Source organism: Triturus cristatus, chromosome 10, assembly GCF_964204655.1.
Source record: "Triturus cristatus chromosome 10, aTriCri1.1, whole genome shotgun sequence".
Taxonomy (NCBI): domain Eukaryota; kingdom Metazoa; phylum Chordata; class Amphibia; order Caudata; family Salamandridae; genus Triturus; species Triturus cristatus.
The window spans coordinates 218,435,666-218,462,148 of NC_140593.1; the positions used below are offsets into that span (position 1 = coordinate 218,435,666).

A 26,483-nucleotide genomic window follows, 5' to 3' on the forward strand; every position below is an offset into this window, starting at 1 on the left:
TTCGGGGCTTGGGGACAAAACTAAAGCACTACCAGGTCTACTAGTACAGGTACTGCCACGTTTATTAACCACGAAAAAGGAAGACTGGGGTGCAATTTCAGCCTGTAAACAAAAGCAAGATGAAGACACTAGTGATTTCTATGCACGATTTGAAAAATGTTTTGGTATAAATAGTGGTATAAAAGCAAGTAGCGAATCATACCCACATCTGTTTGTGACAAAATTAGTTGAAAATTCCTTGCCCCAAGTGAAGAATAGAGTATTAAAATTCGAGAGTACCTGGCAAGGTAACACTCCATCACAAATGTTACAAATGTTACAGTATCATCACAATAGAATTAGAGAGGAACAAGATCATGAACAAAGACGCATGAAAGACACGAAAATGAAAATGCTAGTCTCCCAGACAGTTCCAGTTGAAGGACATAAAAAGGGTACGACACATTCTGGCGATTTAGCGGGACCTGTAAAAGGGACATGCAACTATTGTAAACAACTAGGTCATCATGTACACGATTGTCCAGTCCTGAAGCGTAATATCGCCACGGGCATTACAAAAGAAAGACCACGGCCACTTAGACAGGATCAGAATGAACAAGGAGCCTTGCAGCATGCACAGTCCATGCCAGCTCCACAACAGACTATACAGTTTGTGCCAGCTGCACCAGCGCTGCCTGTTGCTGCCACGCAAACCACGACACGACAACTGTACCAGACCGCACAGTATGACTATCCTGATTATCAACGATATGCATGAACCAGCCTAGAGAGGGAAGTTGACTTACCCCTTATCGAGATCCCTGTAGATCAAGAAGGACCTTATGTACATAGTGAATTATTAGGCCAAGACAGAAAATTTTTACTCGATACAGGGGCAAGTCGAACAACAATAAAACGTAGTGAAGTTCCAGGGGCACCCCTCTCAGGCTCACAGAATATTTCCCTTGGTTTTTCAGGAAAACCTATTGTTAATGAAGTGTCACAACCTCTTCCACTTACGATAGGACCTTTGACCCGAACTACAGATTTATTGCTTACTAAATCATGTCCAGAAAACCTGTTAGGAATAAAAACACTGAAGGCTCTAGGAGCTATAATATGTTGTTCTCCGGAAGGCAGCTTACACCAGACCGCATTCAGTTAATAGCTAACATGCCAATACCCAAGACACAAAAGGAGGTGCGGGCTTTCATAGGCCTCACTTCATATTGTAGACAGTGGATCCCTCAGTATGCATTTTTAGCAAAACCACTCATTCAGTTGACAACACAGGAGGCAGCCACATCGACTGTTCTCCCTTGGACTCAGGAACATACACAAGCTTTTGAAAGCCTAAAGAAAGCTTTATGTCAAGCACCTGTTTTAGCAACGCCATGTTACAGAAAACAGTTTACACTCTTTGTTACAGAACGCGAAGGTACTGCCTTGTCAGTACTCACACAGGAACAAGCAGGAGCACACAAACCATGTGCTTATTTTTCTAGTACATTAGATCCCGTAGCTCAGGCTCTGCCTGCGTGCCTAAAATCAGTGGCAGCGACAGCTTTAGCAATCAGACAAAGCGATGCCATAGTGTTAGGACATCCATTGACAGTACAAGTACCACATGCAGTGGAGGTTCTTGTGAATCGAACGCAAACACAACATTTGACTATAGCAAGACTTACAGGGTATGAACTAACACTGTTTCAGCCACATATAGAAATCAGACGTTGTAACACATTGAATCCTGCCACACTTTTACCTGTAAATGGAACAGACCCACTAGCCCATGACTGTATTGATGTTATTACAATCACGACGAAACCCAGACAAGACTTGACAGACGTCCCATTGTCAGACCCAGACCTGACGTTGTATGTAGATGGTTCATGTATAAGAACAAGTACAGGAGAGCTAGTGGCCGCGTATGCAGTCACAACAGACACTGAAGTCGTTGAAACAAATCGTATTAATACCTTGTCAGCTCAAGCAGCAGAGCTCGTCGCTCTGACACAAGCCTGTATTCGAGCCACAAATAAAAAAGTCAACATATACACTGATTCACGTTATGCATTCGGAGTCGTACATGACTTCGGCGTGCTGTGGCGAGAGAGAGGTTATTTAACTTCTCACGGTGCCCACATTCAGCACGGACCCCTCATTCATGCCTTATTAGATGCAATACATTTACCCATTGCAATATCGATTATGAAATGCAAAGCACATACGAAAGTTACTGATATCATTTCTCAAGGCAATGATCTAGCTGATAGAACAGCTAAACAGACTGCTCAAACTCAAACATCCGAGATGACAAAGACAATAGTCCAGACGCCAACACATTGTATGACGGTTAAAGATCCTACTCTTGACGTAATTGATATACAGACACATGCTACACCAGAAGAAATAAAGAAATGGACGGAATTAGGAGGGATCCAAACGGATCAAGGATGGTTGATGAAGGAAAAGTCTGTGTGGTTCCTTCCTGATTCAATGGTCCAAGTCATTATTAACACTATCCATAGTCCAGCGCATCTAGGAGAGAAAGCTATGCTAGACAGCATTCAACATATTTGGTTCAACAAGCATTTACGAGCTGCAGCCATACAAAAGGTTCGTACCCGTCTGATCTGTTGCCAGTTCAACCCAGGAAAAAGCGTTCCCGTAGAACAGGGTGGATTTCATCCTCCTGATCACCCTTTTGAAGTCCTCCAGATGGATTATATCCAGATGGAACGATGCAGAGGATTCAAATATGTTCTCGTAGTTGTTTGTGCTCTTTCCCGTTGGACGGAGGCATACCCGGTTTCAGATTACACTGCCCCGACTACTGCCAAACAGTTGGTTCGAGAATTCTTCCCACGATACGGTTACCACGTGTTGTTCACTCAGATAACGGCCAGCCGTTCTCATCCGAATTAATGAAACACGTTTCACTTTTGTTAGGCTATCAGTGGAAATTCCACTGTGTCCGACACCCTGAGGCAGCAGGTCTCGTAGAAAGACATAATCAGACCCTGAAAATTAGATTGTCCAAAATATGCAGGGAGAAAGGTGTCGACTGGGTAGTAGCACTACCAGTTGCACTCTTTTACACAAGAATGGTAGCACACTCTCGAACAGGGCTATCCCCGTATGAAGTGATCTTCGGCAGACCACCAAATATGTGGGGGACGCCTATACCACGCAAAATAACTGATATTGACTGTAACATGCTGACAGATTACTTGGCTTCCTTGATGTCTGCACTACAATCTTGTCGTTCACAGGTAGCTGCAGCTTTTCCTGACAACACTGAGGTGAAACCCCATGACGTGGTTCCGGGAGACTTAGTCCTCGTGAGGAACTTTGATCGAAAGACGCAGCTGGAACCTAGGTGGAGGTCACCTCAGCTGGTGTTGCTCACAACAAGAACAGCCGTGAAGATCGAAGGCAGAAAAGGATGGATTCATTCAAGTCATATCAAGAAATTTCATGGACTGAAATCAGATGTGAATACCACACCTTGTGTGTCTTCACCCATTGACTCAAAACTTCCTTTTGTGGAAAAAAGTGACTCCGAATTTTATAAATTAAAGCTCAGGCCCAATCAGTCGAGCAATTTGATTGTTTAAGTCCTCTCCAAGGTGAAGCGGTTGAATTGTCTCTGACATGTATCCCTTGGACCTGAATAGAGAAAACACCCGAAAAATGTTGAAACGACAGGCGTACTGTAAATCACTGCGTAGTCATTGCATAGTGACGTTATTAATTTTGTTTTTCTCAAGTCTTTTAATAATTACTGCAAGTATATTGTTGCACATATATTATCCTATTTCTAGACATGTTTACAATGTTACTGCTGAACATTCTTTTAGTGAATTACCTCTGCTTGAATTGTCATACAGATTTGCGCTGCGCAATAACACTTTTATTAGTATGTTACATCATTCCCATCAGGTTAGCAATGCTACAAATTGTTGGATATGTGGCCGACTCCCTCCCTATCAGAATGATATAGGAATTTTACCTCTTTTTCCATACCCGTTCACACACAACGGCTCCTGTGGAGCATGGTTTAGCTTAATCAATTCCCTGGATTCGAATTCTGCAGTTTATCAAGATAACTGGGTATGGGGAAATTTGAATTTAGTTTTACTTAAGGTCTGCTATCCTAACAAGGAGGGACTTCCCAAAAGAACAGGAACTGATCTAGAAAATGAAGTATATGGATTAGGTAATTTTACGCTTAATCTTATGATCCTAAATGTCGAATCCGAAGCTACTCCAATTTTGCCCGCTATGTCAATATTTCCAGTAAAAGGTGAATTATGTGTAAGAAAGAATGGTTCCATACATATGGGCCATAGTAGATGCACCACTGTAGTAGAATTTAGTGATCAAGGCAAGTCTACATTTAGAGCTTCCCGCCATTCCTATTTTATATGTGGTCAGACGGCATATGTACGTTTGCCTCTAGATTGGGATGGTACTTGCTACATTGGATTCCTTTTGCCACCTGTTTTCCTAGCTCCTCCTGATTATCACAGAAATATTAATTTAGTAAATAATAGAGTAAGGAGAGATCTCCCGATAGTCGACTACACTGAAACGGCATGGGAAAAATACACAGATTTCAATAAAGGTCTCTTTCCCTATATAGGTACTGTTACCAATAGTAAGCTGATACGTAGATTAACCAGAACCCTTGAAGCAGTAGTGAACGAAACTATTTCCGCCTTAGGCAATTTAACAGAAGAGCAGTCTGCTATGCGGATTGTTGTGCTTCAAAATCGTCTTGTCCTTGACGTCATCCTGGCCGATAGGGGTGGAGCTTGTAGGGTCATCGGATCAAGCTGTTGCATATTCATACCAGAAAATTCGCCATCTGTATATAAGGCCATAACACGCCTTCATAAGATTGTAAGCCAGATACACCAGAATCCAGGCACCTGGACTTGGTCCGGTTGGTTTTGGAGCGTGATATCAGCCTGGGGATGGAGAGTTCTATCCTTCCTAGGTATTGGCCTTCTCATATTATTCAGTTGCTGCTTATGCCTGCAATGTGGACCAGCGATTTGTGGTCTGTGTGCCACATCGTGCATTCCACATCAAGATTTTCATTCAAGATCCCGGAAGAAGAAAGAAGAACAAATGATGCTATATGAACAGATCAATGGATTAATGAAGATTGATATCTCTTGACGGGCAAGTAGGGGACAAGGAGGGAATGTGGAAATATGGATTTTTCTGGTCAGTTATGTCCCCTATCTTGGACCCCAACGGTTCTATGTGCATGTTACAAGTACATGTATGTTCCCTCTAGTTCCAGTTATGAAGACGCAAATACATGTGCGTCCACCGTTAACATGTCCTCTGTTGATCCGCCATGAATGGGCCGGATATTCCATTCCTAAGTACGAAAGGCCACCGCCTTTATATGGTTCACTTATGCCATTTTACAGTCCAGGCAAGTAGGCCCTGATTCTGTCATCAAGCTTCTCTTGCTTTCTGTCTCTGAAGCTCCAGTCCGAGCCTGCATCTGTGACCATGAACTTTGTCTCATTCTCTGCGCGGCTCACGAAGCCTGACATCAGCTTGCTGCCTGCCAAGAACTGTATTTCACCTTCGAAAATTATCTGCTCCGCTCCCTGCCCAATGCATTCCTGTCTAGTAGCTTAAGTAAACATTCTTCCAGCTACCAAGCAAAGGCCCGACTTCTCTGTCTTCATACAAGTAATTCATAGCCCTGTTACTATGGAAGATTCCGCCCTCGCATCTGGTGTAGACACTTAGACGCTTGTACACGCACTAACCGTCAGTATAGTCAGTATAGAATAAGATTCTACTCTAAGAGACCTCTCTTTTGGATAACATAGTTCTTTAAACATAGGATGTTAGATATGATTTGGGATCAGGTTGACTTGACCCTCCAGACTTCTGTCGCCATATGTAGAGCTAAATATCAAGTCCCCTTCACCCCCTAGTTGCACGTCAATCACACGTCATACTGCTGCGCGCGCATCTCTGCCAAGTATTTCTGCTGATACTGCGAAATTATCTCATAGATCCACCCATTTGTGACATCACAACCAATGACGTTTCTCTGTTACGCCCTATTACGCCTCTTTTCATTACGTATGTGTATTCTTATCTGTATTATCAGCTGTTACGCCTCCTGCATCTGTCTTAATGTAAATGCTTTTCATATATATATTGTTACCTGTCAATAATGTATTGCCTTCACTTCCTGAACCTTCGTGGTGATGGAACCTGAAATCCCTGATTCGAATCAGTATTGGAATAAAGCCCATTCCGAACCTCTAATACCACGGATCCTGCCTCTTATTTACTGAGCTATTTTTATTATGTTTCCGTATCAAATTAAGTCCCAGTAATTAAATTATTTACCACAAGCGGAAGGCCATTCCAGGCTCTGGCCGCGTGGAAGAATTAGGAGCGGCCTCCCGATCTGGTCTTTCTGGTGCGGGGGACCACGGCGTGGGAGAGCTGGGCTGATCATAGGGTCCTTTGGGGTGCGTGGAATTTGAGTTGGCTATTCAGGTATGCTGGTTCGTTGTCGTGGAGGGCCTTGTGAGCGTGGGTTAGCATCTTGAAGGTGACTCTACCTTCGATGGGGAGCCAGTGGAGTGTGCGCATGTGCTGGGAGATGTGGCAGTCTCTTGGCAGGTTGAAAACCAGTCTTGCGGCAGCATTTTGGATGTTCTGCAGCTTGTGGGTGAGGTTATTGTTTATTCCAGCATAGAGTGCGTTGCCGTAGTCGAGCCTGCTGGTGACCAGGGCGTGAGTGACGGTCTTTGTATTCAAGGGGGATCCATTTGAACGTCTTACGTAGGAGGCGGAGGGCATGGAAGCAGGAGGACGAGACCGAGCTGATCTGGAGGTCCATTTTGAGCTCTGAGTCCAGGACGATTCCCAGGTTGCGTGCATGGTCCGTGGGGGTGGGCGGGCTTCCGATGGCGGGGGGCCACCAGGGGTCGTTCCAGGAATCTGGGTTTGGGCCCATGATGAGTACATCAGTTTTGTTGGTGTTTAGTTGTAGGCAGCTGTTTTTCATCCATTTGGTGATGGCTTCCATGCCTTCTTGAAAGTTGTGTCTGGCGGTGTTGGGTTTGTTGGATAGGCTGAGGATGAGTTGGGTGTCGTCTGCGTATGACACAATGTTGAGTCCATAAGTTCTGGCGATGGGGGCGAGCAGAGCCATGTAGACGTTGAAGAGCCTCGGGCTGAGGGAGGACCCCTGGGGAACTCCACAGGTGGTAGGTGTAGGGTCCGAGAAGAAAGGGGGGAGTCTGAACTGCTGCGTTCTGCCAGAGAGGAAGGAGCAGATCCAGTCGAGGGCCTTGTCTTGGAGACCTGCGTCATGGAGTCTGCGTATTAGGGTGCGGTGAGAGACTGTGTCGAACGCCGCTGAGAGTCGAGGAGGATGAGGGCTGCTGTTTCTCCTTTGTCCAGTAAGGTACGGATGTCGTCTGTTGTGGCGAGGAGGGCGGTTTCCATACTGTGTTTTTTTCTGAAGCCGGATTGGGAGGAGTCGAGGATGTTGTGCTCTTCAATGAATGTGGCGAGTTGGCTGTTGATGGCTTTCTCGATTACTTTCGCTGGGAACGGGAGCAGGGAGATGGGTCTGTTGTTTTTTAGGTCAGTGGGGTCTGCCAAGGGTTTCTTCAGGAGGGTGTTGATCTCAACCTGGTTCCAGTCGTCAGGGAACGCGGCGGTTGCCAGGGAGCGGTTGATGGTGTGGCAGAGCATGGGTGCGATGTTGTCGGCAGTTCTGTTGAAAATGTGGTGGGGGCAGAGATCCATGGGGGCCCCAGAGTGGATTGACTTCATCATCTTCAGTGTGTCTTTGGTGGTGAGGGCTGTCTAGTTGTCAATCGCTGGCTTCAGGGTGTTGGGTGGTTGGTGGGGTTCAGTGTGTTGGTTGTCTTCGTCAAAGTTGTCGTAGATGCTCTTGATTTTGTGGTGGAAAAATGTGCTGAGTTTGTCGCAGAGGTCTTGTGAGGGAGGGATGTCGATGGACTCGCTGGTCGGTTGGGCGAACTCCTTGATGATGGTTAAGAGTTATTTGCTGTTGTGTTCATGAGTGGAGATTCTGTCTTCAATCGCTTTTTTCCTCGTTTTTCAGATGAGTTGGTGGTGGGTGTTGATGGCGGCTCTAAAGTTGTTGTGGGCTTCTGTGGATTTGGTGTTCCTCCAGGCCTTTGAGGCGGCGGCAAGTGCGTCTGGACTTGAAGTTCGGTGGTGAACCATCTAGCTTTCTTGGCGTGGGTGTTGTTTTTCTTGAGGGGGGCTATGGTGTTGGCGCTGTCGGATATCCATCCGTGCATGGTTTGGGCTGCGGTGTTGGCATCGTCGTTTTCCGCGACGGTTAGGGTGGAGTTTCTGAGTGATGAGGTTAGCTGGTCGTCGGTGATTCTGTTCCAGTTTCTTTGTGGGAGCAGGTGCTGGTGTCTGTGGATGGTGGGTGTTCTGAAGGTGAAGTGGACGCATCGATGGTAAGTTCGTGGTGTGGCTGAAGGTGATCGAGTTTCCTGTTGTGAAGAGGGGATCGAGGGTGTGTCCTGCTGAGTGGGTTCGGTCACGATCTGGTGGAGTCCAATGTTGTGGAGGTTGTCCAGGAGGGATGTCGTACTGGGGTCCAGTTGGTTGTCGAGGTGGAAGTTGAGGTCTCCCAGTAGGGTGTAGTTGGTGGACGCAATGGCATGCGGGGAGATGATGTCCGCGATGGAGTTGGCGAAAAGTCCGCGGGGTCCAGGGGGGTCGGTAGATGAGGGTTCCTCGGAGGGTGGAGGTAGGGCTGGCCAGTATCTTGAAGTGAAGGTGTTCCATCAGGTCTGTGGGCTCGTCGGGGAGTGTGCTTAGGCGGAGGATGGATTTGTGGATGATGGCGATTCCTCCTCCCGGGCGGGTGGGGCGGTCCTTCCTGGAGATCTTGTATCCTTGGGGAATGGCAATGGTGATGGTGATGTCCGGTCCCGAGGTGGTGTTGGTCCAGGTTTCGGTAAAGAATGCTACGTCCGAGGTAGTGCTGTTGAGGAGGTCCCAGGTTTCAGTGGCGTGTTTGTGGAGGGATCGGACGTTGAGGAGGATGCATTGCAGGGTCTTCGGTTTGGTTGCGTGGTTGCGGGCGGATTGCGCTGGGTCAGTGGTCTTGGCGGTGCTGCAGGTGTGCCGGCAGCGGTGACAGCTGAAGGGTCCGTGGGTGTCAGCTGGTGACGCTAGCTTGCAGTTGTTGTTGAGGCCAGGGTTGAGAGCATGGAGTGCCGCTGGGTCATAGCATTGGGGGTGCAGAAATCCAGGGTTGCTGGCACTGGTCGCAGTTGGGTCGCGGACTGGCGCAGACGAGCTCGCCTTTGGCACAACGGCGGTACGGCTGCTGTGCGACCACGTAGTGGCCGCCATTAAGAAGGGGTCGGGAGGGCTGGACAGCTGGGAGGCGGGAGCGGGAGGGGAGCTGGATTGGGCCGGACGCACTGGTTGTGCTGGGGGGGGAGGGGCCACGGGGGCAGCAGCGGCAGGGAAAAACAGGCTGAAAAAGGTTAAAGGAAAAAGGCAGCAAAAAAAAGAGAGAGAAAAGTACAAATAAGGCAGTAAAAGTGCAAGAAAGATTGGAGGAAAGACACAGAGGACACAGGAGAGTTAAAGGGGGAGATTGAGCTGAGGGTAAAAAACGAGTGAAAAACGGAGGAACGACCCAGAAGGAAAGTGAAGGGGGGGGGGGAGACAGAAGTGAGGGAAAAAACGACTGAAAAAGGAGAGAAAAAGCGGAGCAAGAGAATGGAGACAGAGGTCCACTGGACCACCAGGGATGAGGCGCAGGTGAAACCTGCGGGTGGAGGAGGGCCTCAAACACCAACACTCAAGAGTACAGGGGCTTGGGGTGAAGCCTCACTTAATGGTGGAGCTGCGAGGGAGGGAGAGCAATTTTACTGACAAATGCTTGTTCCAATATGGAAGTGCCATCAGCTGACAGGCACCTCTATGTCAGGCCTGGGTCAAGTGATCCAGAAGAGAGTTAGGGAGTTGCCGATAGAAGCTTTTCAAGCATATCAAGGGCAGCAAGACACCAGTGTTGTTTTGGGGATTACCTCAGAGAGTCTGTAGTCCGTTTGAATCCAGTAGTGACCACAGTTTCTCCAGCTACTGCAGCAGTATCGCTTGCCACTAGCCATCTTAATTAGCTTTCTACAGTTACCAGCCAGTCATACGAAGCACAGCTGGTCAAACCTACAACAACTCGCAATTTTAGTGTAATTAATATTTTAACTTCAATACTGTAATATTTTTCTTGGTGTCTGCCATAAGAGGAATACATTTTTGTTCACTTTCATGATGAACGTGCACCCTTTGTAGAAAGAAATTCTAGCTTGACATAAACTGTCTTCTTGTGCCATAGTGTTTTAGGCAAACTGCTAGGGCCAGATTTATAAACCTTTTATGTGACGTACTCTTGTAGTACTCTTCGAGTGAGTCAGAATCCACCTTATCTGTGTGGTCACCCCCGATTTTTAGCCTTTTGTTTGACCATATCAATTTGCTGGCTTTATAACTTTGTGCACTTCACCCCTGATAATTGGTAGTAAAGTGCCTGTGCTCCTCCTTTAAGTATGGTTGAAATGGCATATTCCTAATAACTAACTTTAGGTCCCTGGAATATGGTACAAGGTACAGGGCCTGGAAGTTAAATGGCATTTGTAGACTGCAACACCTATTGGGGTTCCCACTACAGTGACAGTGCAAACATGACTTCAGGACTACCATTGTAGCCCAACTACTGCATTTTTAAACCTGCAGCTCCACCTGTCAAAACGGCCATTTTTTAAAGGGAAAAAAACTCCCTTTTAAATATGAACAAGTCACCCTCATGTAAGCCTTGTTTCACACAAGGTAGGGTACATGGCAGTCATAAGTGGGACATGTAAAAATTAAGATTATGAGGTCGCTACAATAACAAGGACCAAAAAGCTATTCTTTCTGTGGCAAGACTAGCCGTCATATGTTGAAAACCAGAGTGCATATTAAAATACTAATTGTTAGACCTGGCACTTCTTTGCGTGATTACCCCTGACTTTTTGCCTCTACCTCTGCTATTTTTGACTGGCTTAGATGCTTTGGACACTTTGTCACTGCTAAACAGTGTCAAAGTGTAAGTGTTCCCTATACAAAGTGTAATGGTAATTGGTTGTCCATGATTGGTATGTTTGCCTTACTAAGTAAAGTCCCTAGTAAAGTGCACAATGTGTGCCAGGGCTGGTAATGCAAATGCTACTAGTGGGCCTGCAGCACTATTTGCGCCACCCACACAAGTAGCCTTAAAAGGGAACTCAGGTCTGCATTGCAGGGCCTGAGCGCAGTTTGTTAAACTGCCATGTTGTTCTGTCCAGTGCATTCACTTGCCAGACCTTACTCTTCCCTTTGTATGTACATCAGACACCCCTATGGTAGTTCCAGAGTACCCCCTGGACAGGGTGCAGTGCATGTGAAAGGTAGGACATGTTCTAAGGTGTGTGTCATGTCCTGACAGTGAAATAATCTCCATTTCGTTGTTTCACTGTTGAAAGGCCATCTTGCCCATAGGATAGAATAAGAAAGCTGTGTAATGTGTTTTCCAGCCTATCTTCCCAAAGGCTTAAGATGGAAAGATGAAGCTTAGTATGCTTGAACTCACAATGTAATAACACATCTTTTTATGTAGGTGGTTTTTGCATTGTGTGTTCAGAGGCCACTCTTTTAGGAGTGGCTGAGTTTTTGTGCTCTAACATTTCTGAGTGTCTCTGCCTGGCTGTGGATTGACTGTCTGGATTTGAAAGCGATAGGTTCTGGGGAATGTCTTGACCCAGGGGAGGAGGTGTGACAGCAACAGGTTGACCTGCATCTGGAGTGTACAGGGAGGAGAAGCCCCTAGAGATGAAAAGGCTTTGGTTGCTGCTATAAAACAATTGGCTCATCTCCTGCTGAGTGATTGAGAATCCAGACCCCCCACTAATCAAAGGAAGAAAGGTGTCACTGGCAGGGAGGCACCCAGAACTGGTTTGAACAGGGGTCATGCCCCCTGAAACACAAAAGCTTCAAAGCCATTGAGGGGTATAACTATGCGAGCTGAAGCCCCTGAACTTTGGAGAATGGCTTAATCAAGTGTGAACAAGACTGGAGCTACTTTGTGGTCAAGAGGACCTTTGCCAAGGAAGAAACAACTGAATAGACTGAAGGATAGGACTGAGCCACGCTGTGTGTTCTGGGGCTGGACTGCAGTTTGCTGTTTTAACCAAGGAAAGGCTAAAGGGACTTTGCTGTGTGCTGTGCCCCCCTGCTTGAAGGACTTTGCCGTGTGCTGTGTCCTGAAGTAACTTATCCCCAAGGGCCTGAGGAGAGCTGGCTCCCTGTTTGGAAAAACAGGAACACAAAAGTTTCCAGGAAAGTCTCAACGGCGCTGTGTGAGCGTGCCTGTTGTGGTCTGAGACTCTCGTAAGAACTGCCCTGTGATCGTGGGCGCCTGGAGTCCAAGTGAGTCTCATCGACGCTGTAAGTGTGCGCGCTGTGCACTGTGAGACCTTCAGGAAGATCGGCCTGTGATCTGGGGCACCTGGAATCCAAGCAAGGATCAGCGACACTGTGTGCGTGTGCTTTGTACAGCCTGAACCCCGTTGTGAGGATTGTCCAGTGATCGTGTGCACCGGAATCCAAGTGAGTCTCACTGACGCTGTGTGCGGGTGCATTGTGCACCATGACACCTTTGTGAGTATTTGCCTTGTTATCGTGTGCACCTGAGTAAAGAGAGTCTCAGCGACACTGTGCTCATGATCTTCGTGCAGCCTGACAACTGTGTGTGGAGTGCCCAGTGATTTTGCACCCGGAGTGAAGGAAGACTCATCGACACTGTGTGCGTGTGCTTTGTGGCAGCCTGAGATCTTCATAAGTGAAGCGGCCCGGACCGGCAGTCCCGGAGGAGCTGAGTTGTCGGCCTGAGCCGCCGTTGCCATTTCATAAAAGCTGCATTGGAGGCCCAGCCTCTGGACGAGGAGAGGAGAGGAGAGTGGGTTTGCGCCCCCCAGGTAACGTGTGTCCACTCCTGGGGCGGGTCCCGAGCTCGGAGGGAGACGCTCTAGGCCTCTGCTTCGGCTCGTGTTGCGGCGGTATTGCCAAGGGAGTGGCGGTACAGGGGCTGGAGAGCGAAGCTGCACTTTGGGATTACATCGTACTGTGTTGGGGGCAACTGTGAGAAGCTGACTGCAGGTCAGAAGGAGAGGCGGAGAGACCGCCTGAGGTCCGGTGATCGGGGCCTGAGTGTACTACGTAGTATTCCATTTCTGCAGAACGGAATACCTGACGGACGTATTACACATTGCATCATTTCTGTAAAACGAACTACCTAATTGTCGTATGACGCATTGCCTTGTTTCTGCATAAAGAACTACCTGATTAGCGTATTGCGCACTGCATTGTTCCTTCATAACGAATTACCCGATTAGTGTATACGCATTGCCTTATTTTTGCAGAATGACATATCTGATGGTTGTATCACGCATTGCATTATTTTACCTTGCAAAGTGCCTGATTGTTGCGTTACGCATTGCATTCTTTTCATTGCGGAGTGTCTGATTGCTACGTTATGCATTACAGTATTTTTACATTGCAAAAGTGCCTGATTCTAGCATTACAAACTGTATGACATGATATTAGGAGTACAGGAGAATGTTTAGAAGTGCTCCTTGACATCGCCAGAACTTACAAGGGCTGGCTGGCCTAACAACTGGCCAGGAGAAATATTACACAACCTCATATGTTGGTTTTATAACGTGTGGTCTTATCGTATATCTTTTTACATAAAGTTTATACTTGTTTTATAAAACTTGTGTGGAGTCTATTTGTGGTGTCATCATTGGATTATTGTGAGCGTGGTTGCGAATACTTTACAGATTTGTCTTGAAGATACGCCTGGCTGCTCTTGCCAAGCTACCGAGGGGGTGAGCAGGGCTATCTAAGAAGGTGAACTTGCTTTCCCTGACGTTGGAACGCGGGTCCCTACTTGGCCTAAGGTACCTACCTCAGCCAACCAGGGATCCGAGGTCTAACACTAATAATGTATAGCAAGAATTGGGCCAGCTATAAACATGATAAAGAACTAACTTTAATACTTAATCTTAATAAAACGCCATACCAATGGTGAAATTGAATTTTTGATAAATATTAAGGAAGAGTAACTTTCAGAAAGTTACCATGTGCCTGCCTGAAGGTTCTGGAGGCTAATTGACATTGGCTATCCAGCTTCTCCTAGCCAGTGATTAGCTTTGAATAGTAGTGAAAAAGGTGTGAATTGCCTCCCAGGAGCAAACAATATGCTAACCTGCATGGGCAGAGATGACTCCTTTAATATCCCAAAATTATACGGGGATGGCCATGGCATCCTTTTTGACACTACAGTGTCAAATACTGGTTGAGCCTCAAACTTTGTTTGACATGTTTGATGGGTTCACATATAACACTCAGGGCACACTTGAAAGAGAGAAAACAGGAAGCCAAGACAATTTTTGTGTACCCACTTTCTGGTTGTTGAAGGACCTTGCTTTTGTCCTACCAGACGTCGGTCTCTGGGTTTGTTGTAGGACCAGTACCTGCTACAAAATGTATTTTAGTGTTATATGTGGGAGGACACTAGGATTACCATAGTACTCTCCCCACATATATCCCCAGTGCCCAAGTTTAGTGTGGCCTGTGCCCAAGTTTAGTGTGGCCAAAGACTTAACATTTTGCAAATGTCCTGGCACATGGGGCCAGGAGTCACCCCACCCACTAACTCGTACTAGGAATAAATATTGCATCTCCAAGCACCCATTTCAGAACACTTTCTGGACCACCAGAAGAGGACTGGACCTATCTGTCACCCAAGAGGAGCTCCTTCTTGTACCCTGGACAAAGAACTGCGCTCTATGAGTCAGCTATCGGTCCTCCTGTGCGACTACAGGGAGACGACAAGCTGCAAGAGGCCTTTTCCTTATGTACCGAGCTGATCAGTGATAAATGGACCTAGACTGGTTCCTGCTGTTGGCCTCTCTGCCTGTCATCCATTGAGTCACCATCAAAATTTCTTCATTCGATTTTACCAGTAAAATCATCAAAAACATTACAAATGTCATTAAAAAATAACATGCAAGTTATCATAATCAAACTCATTCATATTTTAAAACCCCCAACAGAAACTGTACAAGGAAAAAGCAAACAGTAGGAGAATTTAACAGCTGTAAAAACAGTAAAGCAGGCCCAACTTGGGTAAAATTCATTGGTTTTAAAATCAGATGTAGGAACTTATGCCGAAGATTATTGCATTTTGGACAAAGCATAGGTCTCTAAGTGCTTACCCTGATGTCCTAAGATGTACTCCTGTGGAGAATAGTGACTTAAAAGACTAGTCAGAAGGTAAAATCTTTAACCAGGACGAACCTGGTTAATGTACTCTACCCACGCTACATCGCGGTCAGTGCCAAATTGCATATAGGTCGTGGTCTACTACGACTATTGACTAACATTGGTGCTTTGTGCTTTTTGGCACTATTTTTACTTAAACTTTTAAAAACTCATATCTCTTGTTCCCATTTTTAGATTTTTGAAATTTTGGTGTTATATCGTTTATTACATTTTACTTTATTCTTCTAATTGAGTTTGGAATTTTTATTGTTTTGCAATTTGGCTTTATTACTTTTTTAGCACTCCATAAATACTATACATATTGCCCTAAATTAAATCTGTCTGCTCTGTGCCATAGCTACCAAAGGGTGGAGCTTAGGTTAATTTAGTGACTTTGATGGCTCACCCTAAAAAAAAGTTCTGCGTTTATTCCTTGAGGGGGGGAAGTCACCTGCTCCAAATAATAATCCAATTTCTTACAGTGGGTGACTGAATGCAAAAGTGGGTCAATGGGTGAATTAATCAATGTCTGGCTGAGTGCAAGAATGGATGAATAGCTCAGTTTCTAAATGTACTGATGAATGAATGAGGAGTGATTGGGTGCATGAATATTCTGAAGACCAAAACAGGACGAAGATATATGCAGAACTGCAAATCAGCAGTTATTATCACCAAGGAAGTGCTACAATGACATTGCTACACACTCTTAAATCTTAAACCTGCCAGTGCTGTCAGAAAATATTTAAAAGTCTGCTACTACAAAGACACCCCTCTCCCTTCTGCCACTGGCCCAGTTTGGTACCACAATCTCTCACATGTGGTGCTGCGGCCTTTGCAACCCCTGACATCATAGCTCTTTGTACTGCAGCCGAAAATATAAATGCACATTTAGACACATGGCCTTCTTAAGGCTGGCGCATCCTAGCAGCAAGGAATGTTCAATACTGGTAGAGGCACACCTGGGTCCAGCCAGCTTGTCTGCCACAAAGTCCTGCCACACTTCTGCCCCCGGGGCCAGCAAATGCCATAAGCACCAGAGCTTGCTCTACTCCGGCACCTGCTGTGGTGATGGGAATGCAGCAAGCTCTAGTGCCAAGTCATGCTACCTGGAGACTGAGGTGAGAGGGTGACAAGGTATGGTATGGGACCTGCATAACAAGAATTACACAGCACCATGTTACAGCCAACGTACAACTACATTTGCATATCCTGGTGCAGAAGCACTATTCCGTGCTTCTTATGTGGCAAGTACAAATGTCCCCATCGCTTTGTATTTTAGCAACAAGTTCAATAACAGTAAAGCAGTGGCTAGCCAGAACCAAAATAGTGATTTACCAAAATGCTCAAATTTAGTAATTAGAGCCCAAGATACATAGATAGAGTTGGGTCTACTTGAACTAGCACATTTTAATTCACGTCCATTATGGATTAAAAGTCAGACTAGCCAAGAGTTTTTTTGTAAGATAAAAACTATGGTCTTTTAACAGTCTTTGTCTCTATAAGAAACCCAGTATGTCAACATATGTCAAAGGGAAAAGTGGAAAAAGGAGACCTGAAAATGTTCATTCTTTTTTTTTGCATTTACTTTAATTACAAATCCCATTTGTATCAGTGAACAGAAGTAATAAAACCAAAAAAGGCCATTAAGACACCATCACAGCTATATCCTAAAATATGCTGAAAATGATCTCAAATGTATTGATGCTGCTCTGTTTCTTGAGCATTATATTTTCCTTTTAAATCAAACATTCCTTCCAACACCGGCCTCCAAAATTACGGGACCATCCAGCCTCAAAGCCTTTCTTAAACTTTATTGACCTTAGCCTTACGTTCTAAGCAGCTTTCTACATTTGATCGCGTCCGTGATGTCATAAACAGGAGTCACTCCCACAGCACAATAGGCTGATGGAAAATTTGGTAATTATGAGAATAAAACAAAAGCTGAATTAACCATTTGAAGAGTTGTGCAACCTAAGGTTATCTTTCACCTGTAAGATGTATAACAAACAGCAAGACAATAACAAAATCAACCAACCATTGAACGCTCAGTAGCCAATGAACTAAAGTGTAACATACGGTCAACCTCAGCACTTTTTGCAACGCTACAGACTCTAATGGAGTGAGCAACAACATGAACAATGTCAGTTTAATCAAAACATGTAGAAAAGACAGAAGACAAGGATGTCACATACTAAATACAGTGAGCAGATTAAATAGCCTGGCCCCTATTCTGCATGTCAGAGATTGGAAATCTAGATGCTACTTGGCAAAATGTTTTCAGATATAAAAATATTCTATTCCAGGGCATGTCCATGAGGAACTGAGCCCTGCCTCATTTTCAGTGTGTCCTCAAGAGATACATTCACACACAATTAACCTAAATGTGACGGATCGCATAGTCAGTGATTACACTGAACACCGGCCTCGACTGCAGCCCCACTGGGTCAGGGTTAAGCATCTCAATTCTGTCCCATCATCTTTTTTCAATCATTCGAAAAAGACACACTGGAGTGGAAGACAAGGACGAGCATCAGAAACGAGCAGGCGGCCGAGGATTCATTTACCTTTGCTTTTTCCAGCTGTGTCTGGGCCTGTCTCTCCGCTTCTCTCCGCACTGCCTCTCGGTCTTCCTCCAGAGACACATCTGAATCGGACGGGCGACTGGTGTAGGAGTCCGCTGAACCCTACAAAGAAACAGCAGAAGGGATGAGTAAAACACAACTTCATCCGGTGCCAAACTCTTACTCAGTATTCCCCACTTTGCATTTGTAAACATTTTTTAATATAGAAAAGTACAATTCCTTGTGATAATCTGCACTCCCCCCTGCAGCCATTTTGGCCTCATCTAGAGACTCAAGGTACAGTCACAAGAGCCATGTATTCCAATTTTGCAAAACAACACACACATTTAAGCAGGAAGGACTGCTCACAACCCCTGCTTCTGCCTTGATAGAGGGTCAGGTGATGATCGGAAAGGCTTTCTCTCTGTAGTCCATGGTCAAACGACCTATTCATTATTCACTTTTTACAAAGCATCCTTCCTGACATCAAACTAAAATAAAGAGCAAAGTCAACAAGCTAATTATGAAATATTAATTACACATTACTGGGTGTGCGTGGGGTGGGCACGCACATGTGTAATATGTGCCATAGAAGATCTTTATTTTCATACAGTACAAGGGTGCTCAACCTAGTTATCTTGCACGTGACAACGTGCATTTGTTCTCGTGGGCCTCGCGTTTTTTTTCTTAATATCAGACTCGGTAAAAGCTGCACTGCACAGAGGAAAGCAAAGGCGATCTCGGGCGTTACACCAGTAAGTATCAGACTGCGAGGCATAAGTGGGAGCTGGAACACAGCACCAGGGGAATGCAGCAACGCCAGCTGCCCGCTGTGTGCTAATGCTGCTCACCTGTGCCGAGTTCAAAGACGCCGCTTCGTCATCACACACCGCCCCCACCCTAAAATAAAACTCCTATTTCCACAGAATCATTCATAAAGCCGACACCCCCATTCTGGTACAGACATGCTGAGGAAATACACAGACTGTGCGCGCGTGCCGTAACCTTGCCTCCCTTCATTGACTGTATAGAAAGCTTTTATACATCATCTTCGCTGGCCATTAAAAGGGGGGGGGGGTGCTATTGCATCCATTGCAAACAAGCCATTATCCTTCGTCATAGCAACTCCCCCCCCCCCCCCCCCCCCGCCGAATGAAATAAAAAAAGGTGCTTTACGCAGATGTCGGACTGCTTCAGCCGTCCTCCCTTGGCTCTTTTAAGGATCCGGATCCAAGTGGCCTTCATTAGCCAGGCAGCTCGGTCAGTGTCCGCAGACGCAGCGCCGGGCGCAGGTCCTGCTCACACCACATGTGCACCGCGAGCCCGGCGGAAGAGCCCTCCCTGCGCTGGCCATGCTCTGCTGCTGGCGGCTCTCTGCTGCTCTCCCCCAGTCGCCCGCACGCGCCCGCCAGTCTCCCCTTCACCGGTGCTGCTCGGGCAGGGGGGGAGCGCGTGCAAGGCACGCGCGCAGCCCAAGCATCACTTGGGTCCAAAACTCATCTCCGGCAACATCTGCATGCTGCTTCCATTCCAGCCCTGCCCCTTTCAGAGAGCGGGTGATTCTGGAGCGAGGGACATTTTAAAAAAAAATCCGGTGCAAACAGTCTTAATTGACGTTTGCGAGTCCAAAGGTCATTGTGACTCTCCAGGGATCAAGCTCAGTGGAAGGGGAGGATGTAGCATCACTACTGGGCATGCTCTGCGTCCAGTCTTCTACGTGCACGCCGACGTCACACTGTTGTCAGTGTATGTCAAGACACCATTTTGCATCTCAAGGGTAAACAGCCTGGAAATAGTCAGGTCCTGGCAATTATGCAACAGCTGGTAAACTAGCTAATTGGCATCACATCCCATATTGATATACGTCTTTCTGCAAAAACCATATGTAAGTACTCTTTTTCAAAACACATCAACCACAGAAAGCGCTCCGAGTAGAATTTCTTAAACAACTCAACGCAATTTTGTGAAAAATAAATCTTGACATGTTTTCTGTGAAGCTTTAGATGCTAAGAGACAACATTATTACACCGGGCAGTGCATGCATTTATTTAATCAGCCACAACCTACATTTTGTCTCGGAGTGACAGGTGAGCGATATGTCTGCAAGTGTTTAGCAAGGACACCCAGGCAATGATGTGAATGCAGATGACAGCTTGCGAAGTCCGCGCGGCAGAAGCTTCAAAACAGAACCAGCGGAAGCGACTGTGCAGGGCTGGATCATGGTGAACACAGCCATTTATATCAGGTGTTAGGGCGGGAAATCGCCATGATAAAGGACTCCAAGCCCCTTCGGAATTTTCATCGATAATTGTTTCGACCTCAGAAAAGCGAAACACTGTACCAACTGTACATAGAATAATGTATATTTCTAAGGCATACTTTCACACCAAGGAATATCTTGACTCAGCAGCTGTTTAAGATTACCCAACTCAAAAGGTAATATTTTATCAACCTCTGAAGGATGAATGACTGAGTGGACCTCATTGCAATTCAAGGCTATGACAATGAGGCAGAATCTAATGTAATAATATAATATAATATAATATGTGAGACAAAATTGTGCATAGTCTTCTATCACAATCACATAATTTCTATTCAACATTATGTTATGGCAACGGTCTGTATAACTTAGCATTCACCAACTGCTTGGTGTCTTGGCATGCTCTATTCTTGTGTTAGTTGCACTTGTTAGTTCTGAAGTAGGCACACGTGTCATTTTTCATTTTGCATTCTTCTGTTGTGTTGGTGACGGTGAGGTTTGAGCTACCTGCGTGGCAGGTAGTCCCAGCGAGTTTGATTGGTGAGTCGATCAGGTGACTTTCTGCTGAACCCATGTCTGCATGTTGTTAGTACTTGTGTGTGAGATGATATGTACCTATTGACTAACCCACGAGTGTGAGTTTCTTAAGTATGTGTGTTTTGATTTTTCTGATGTGAAGGTGGGATGGTGTGCATCCTGAACATCGATCCACAGTATCAGCGGGACAGAACGAGGAGAAAATATTGAAAACAATCAACAGATAAATCCAGATTTTCTATACCTAAGTCCACATATATGTATATATGTGGTACATAAATCTTATAAGTATGGAGATGTGTAGTTAGGAATAGTACATCTATATTTTTCTATACGTGCTTACCTTTCAATATGCTGCCCCTCGACACTCTGTCCTCGATATTTTTGTACCACAATATTGTTGGTGTTGATCTTGAGTAGTAAACCCAGTGGAGGATGCAAGATTTCTTCAAACCTAGGTAGAGTTGCTTGGGCCTCTCGGTTACATAGTAAGATGTGTGTGTGGAAGGTTGTGTGTCGAGTGTGTTCCTTATGTGAACCATCATCTGATCTCTTGGAGGTCTTCTACATATATTTATTTCGACTTCTGTTCCATCTGCCCTAGAATTTAGGGACATATGGTGAGCTAGACGGGTGTAGTGCTTTGTTACAGTGTATGTGTGTGGCATTTTGGGTCCTGCAGCAGGACTTTTGAGGGGAGAGGTGGTTGTTGCTGTAGGTCAAAATGACATTCAGTTTGGGATCTTGCACCAATAGTCATCTGGTGGTGGGTGGGCCAATGGAAAGGTACTGATTGGTACATAGGTAATCACATTTTAGGTAGATGGTTTAGTAGGCAGAGTTATGAAGTAGGGAGGCATTTAAGGTTATGCTGGGTAAGAGGAAAGGAAGGGCAAGGCAGTAGAGACTATGGATGAGTGGATGGTGGTTATGTGAAGTAGCTGTGTATGCAGAAGCTTGGTAACTCTAGGAGAATATTAGGAGGAACATGGGGTGAGGTGCTAAGCATGGTGTGGACACTGAATAAGGAGAGCAGTTTATGAGATTGGCATGGTGAAGGTATTAGTATTCTGAGTGTCTTGACTACTTTACCCTTACCCCAGATTACATTGTTCTTGATGGTACTTATTAACTTTGCTCTGTAACCCGCAGGTCACAAGGCAGAAGCAGAAGCTAATCAATACTACAGAAAAGAAGATACTAAAACACAGCTATGAGGTGGGTGGCCAAGGGTTGCCAACGCGGTCAAACAAATGACAGAGACAAAGAAAAAATATGATAGCAATGGGAAATACAAACATTAATGAGAGCAGAGGAAATGAGTAAGGGAATGTGAAAAAAGGAAGCTATAAGAGTGCAATGATACAAAGAAAGGAAGTAGGATACAAAAATGAACTAAACAAGAATGGGCAGAAGGAAAGAATGTCAGAAAGGAGAGAGATTTAACGAAAGCATGAAAGCAGAAGACATAATAGAAAGATGAATGGGAAAATGGCATCATGAAGAAAGGAACAAAGAAATAAGAACCATGGAAGGAGGCCAAGAAGGAAAGCAGGAAAATACAATGAAATAATTTAACGAAAAAACAAAATATGGACAGAAGGAAAGAGACTGAAGTGATGAATTAAAAAGGATGGTAAAAGGAAAGATAGAAGAAGAGAGAGATAGAAAGAAGAAAAGAAAAAACGAGAAGTAAAAATAAATAATAATAGTAATAAGGGGGAAGAAGGACAGGAGGAAGATAAGAAAAAAAGAGAATCAATATACTGAAAGAAGACTGGGTAGAGAGAAGTAAAGATGGAAAGAAAAATACAAAGAAAGACAGAAGGATGGTAAGAAAAAGATGGCATGAAAGAAGAATGGATAGAAGGAAAGAAAGATGGAAAGAAGAAATATAAAGTGAATGAAAGAAAGAAAAGAACAAATAATACAATTTAGGAAAGAATGATGAAAAGAATAAATGAAAAACATGACGGAAAGAAGGAACGTCAGAAGGAAAGACTGAATAAAGGAAAAAAGAAAGATCGAATAAAGGAACAAATTAATGAAAGAAAGAAGAGCAGAAAGCAAGACAAAAGTAGGAAAGACTGGGAAACGTTTTCAGCAAATACTCTGAATCTTTACTTGTAGGAAAATTTCCCACGATACTTCAAAGAAACGGTCAGGATCACTCATCTTCTCACTCACTGTCACATGGCGGGTATTTTAAATTTCTGGCTGCCCACATGGAGTGATGTGGAAATCCAGATTGGAAGTGAGGCATCTTGGCATATTCGGTGATCCCAAGCATGGATGGTTTATTGCTTTTATGGTGTGTTGTTTGTTGGCAGGGGTTGCTCAAGGGGTGGACAAAAGAAAGATGGATATACATTTACAAGAAAGGGATGAGTAGATGCGAAAAGATGGTCATTCCATGGGGAGGCGACATGGCTGGAAAACAAAGCAGGGGAGGAGGTTGTGCCAGGAGAAAGTGTATGGATACAGGATTTTCAGTGTAGGGCAGTTATGTCAAGATGCTGCTTCGGGGTGAGGCTATGTCAGCAGTAGAGGGTAGGTTGGGGTACCATTTTGGGTGAGGGGCAAGGGCTGAGAGGTGTACACTGTCAGTGAGTTGATTCTGAATGATGCAACAATCCAGCCTTAGAGACCCCTCTGGGTGTGGTGAAAAGCGAGGGAGAGGGCGCCCAATGGTTATTGAGTATGGAGGACAAGCGGGCAGTGGCGAAGAAAGCAGCGCAAACTGAGGTGTAAAGATGTGTGAAACAATTGTCAATATCTCATACATTTGCACTTTTTATTCTAAACAGTAATGTAGTTCTATTGAGTACAACAGTGTGATCTATTATGTAAAACATTTGTAAGTTCACATTTGTACATTGTTATCCACAACTCTTATGCCTGTGCTGTCAGAATGACGTCATTGTATGGTGAAACAGTGTAGCATTTTCTGTAACCATTTGACAGATTTTTTTTGTATTTTTTCACCCAGTCGAACTAACTCTGTAGTTGACAACTTTGTGACTATGAATCAAAGGCTACCAATCTTTATGTACACTCTGCTTTAAGAATGCCCCGTGGCAGAAAGCAGTACCATCCACCATCATTTACTACTGACCAGAATCAAACAATAATAAAACACTGATTGTGCCAATAGGTCTGTTTGGCTTTGATCTCAAGCCTTTTTTGCTTTGCCAATGCTTGTTTTTCATGCTTTCTGTAAAACGTTATTACAAAAAAACAATATAAAAACGCATGCACGTGCATAATTAGTCAGCCACCTGGAAATAGTTTTGGGATTAAGTTATGTAGAAAAAACATCCATAGATGGTTACCGATTCACGCCGATGCGAGCATCCATAAAAATGCTTGGGTGGCCTTTTTTGAATGCTTTTTATTAAAGTAAAAAAAAAAAAACTGTACGTTTTTTGTAACGTGAACATATTGCAGGTGCCCAACGCCCATGTGTGTCAGCCCTGACTGAGACTGTTTCCTGGGCACACACACAGTTTTTGAACTGCTGTGGGCTGGGGTCCCTATTCTTGCAGCAGCACCCGAATACTTCACAGGTCTTTAAAATAACATTTACTTGTTAACGAGGCTTTGTTGTTTTTTTCACCCCATCTTAGAGCCCCTACATCTCCACTCTGCCTATTGCTGGAAGGATTACCCCCTCCCCCCCCGAAATTTTTATTAGCCCCCCTGACCTCCCCACCCCCCCGAAATTTGGCTCTAGTTGCACCTCTGACATATTGTGTAAGTTTCAACAATACGTGCCAGTGAGAGGATCACAAAGCCATTGAGGGGCATACGAAAGCCATTGAGGGGCATACGAAAGCCATCGAGGGTCATACAAAAGCCATCGAGGGTCATACGAAAGCCATCGAGGGTCATACGAAAGCCATCGAGGGTCATACGAAAGCCATCGAGGGGCATACGAAAGCCATCGAGGGGCATACGAAGCCATCGAGGGGCATACGAAAGCCATCGAGGGGCATACGAAAGCCATCTAGGGACATACGTTGGAAAAAATACAGATGGATACCACAGAAATCAATAGGATGCATCTCCAGCGTTCACTTTAGGAGCAAGGACAACAAGGTACAACTGCATAGAATAGCGAACAATGGGGTCCAGCCTTCTGATATGTGAAGGCTGAGTTCACCTTGTGGAGAGGGTCTTCACTCCAACATTCACACACTCTCGGGAAGCCACTTCAAGGCTAATTGGGGGGGGGCGGGGAGGGTAAGGGAAGGGGGCAAAGGGAAGGGTGGGAGCATGCACGTTTCTGCAGGGGTGGTAACTTCACCAAGGAGTGGACCAGCCTCCTTTCGGTCTATGGTGCCACGCAGCCCTTCTCTCGGAATGGTACCCCTATCTATCTGCCGGTAGGCAGGGTGGTCAGTCAATTGAAGTTTCCGCACTTGCCATGAAGGGTCCCCATGTGGTTTCCAAGGTATCTGACTGATGATAGTTTATAAGTGATTTTCTTGTAGCCTGCTATGCGATACAGTTCATGGAGCCATTCATTGAGTGTAGGGAGGGTCGACCGCTGCCATTGGCAGAGTATCCTCAGTCTTTAATAAATCATTCAATTGAAAACGTATGCACTTTGCCTACCTATAAGGGTGAATGTGCAGACCTCATAGGGATAGATGACCATATTTTAATGTTTTTAATAATTAAAATGCATTATTATATTCTATTCTAATGATTTTGTAAAGTGCGTGGCTACCCAGTCCGGGCCTTCCAGCGCTAATAGCAGCAACACTAGCCAGAATACCTTAATTAACTTTAGGTTAGTGCTGGGCGGAAGAAAATGAGTTCTGAGGAGTTTTCTAAAGCTAGTTTCTGACTGCTGAAATCTGAGGATGGCCGGGAGACCGTTACTCAGTTTCTGGGCAAGGTGTGCAAAGGAATGACCGCCACTTCTCACTCTGCTGACCTTCAGTGCCATCAACAACCCGTGCTTCCCAGACTGAAGAGGCCTCCCTGGAACGTAGGGGGAGATGCGGATGATAGACGGGCCTTTCCCCTGCATGATCAAATGGGTGATGCAGTGGGCCTTAAATTGAATTATTTTCTGGACTGGCAACCAGTGCAGAGATGCTAGGGCTAGACTGGCTGATTGGTGTTTAGGGATTTTATAAAGGATCCTGGCTGCGGCGTTTTGTACTACTAGAAGTCTTTTGATAACATATTTTAGACTCCCTATATAAATGGAGTTTCCATAATTGAGCCGTGAGCTGATTAATCCCTGCACAACCGCTCTAGTGGAAGCATGTGTAGGAATTTTCTGTGAGTTCTCAGAATATTGAAACAGGATCCACCAGTTTTTGGGCCTGTGTTTCGATAGTAAGTTTGTCATCGATCCAAAAGCCCAGGCTTTTTACTGCCTGGGCGGGCTTAGGACTCTCTTCTAGATGTTATGGCCATGACAAGTCTGCCCACCTTGAGAGATTGTTCCCGACCACAATTACTTCTGTTTTTTCACCATTAAGTTTCAGGGTACCTGCGGACATCCATTCTGCGACCTCTTTTAGACAATGATTAAGTTGGGTAGACGTCATCTGCGTACAACACAAATGCTAAGCCATGTGCACGAACGATCTCTGCCAGTGGGGGCACATAGAGATTGAAGAGTGTGGTGCTCAGTGAAGAGCCCTGTGGAACACCACACTTTAGAGGGGGGGGGACGGCTGAGAAAAAAAAGCATCTTCGCATACCTGGAAGCTTCA

The 26,483-nt window shown here is 45.2% G+C and overlaps 1 protein-coding gene across 6 annotated transcripts in view; it reads right to left on the reverse strand.

Moving 5' to 3' along the window:
- The window catches only part of CACNB2 (calcium voltage-gated channel auxiliary subunit beta 2), a 598,025-nt gene that overhangs the window by 256,352 nt on the left and 315,190 nt on the right, over positions 1-26,483 (reverse strand). For 5 of the 6 annotated variants that reach the window (XM_085630831.1, XM_085630835.1, XM_085630833.1 and 2 more), the window contains exon 2: positions 17,955-18,074. In XM_085630831.1, coding sequence (XP_085486957.1) covers positions 17,955-18,074 — 120 coding nt within the window. Of the gene's footprint in view, positions 1-17,954; positions 18,075-19,127; positions 19,336-26,483 lie in introns of those variants that run through there. The other variant, XM_085630832.1, reaches the window with a different exon arrangement.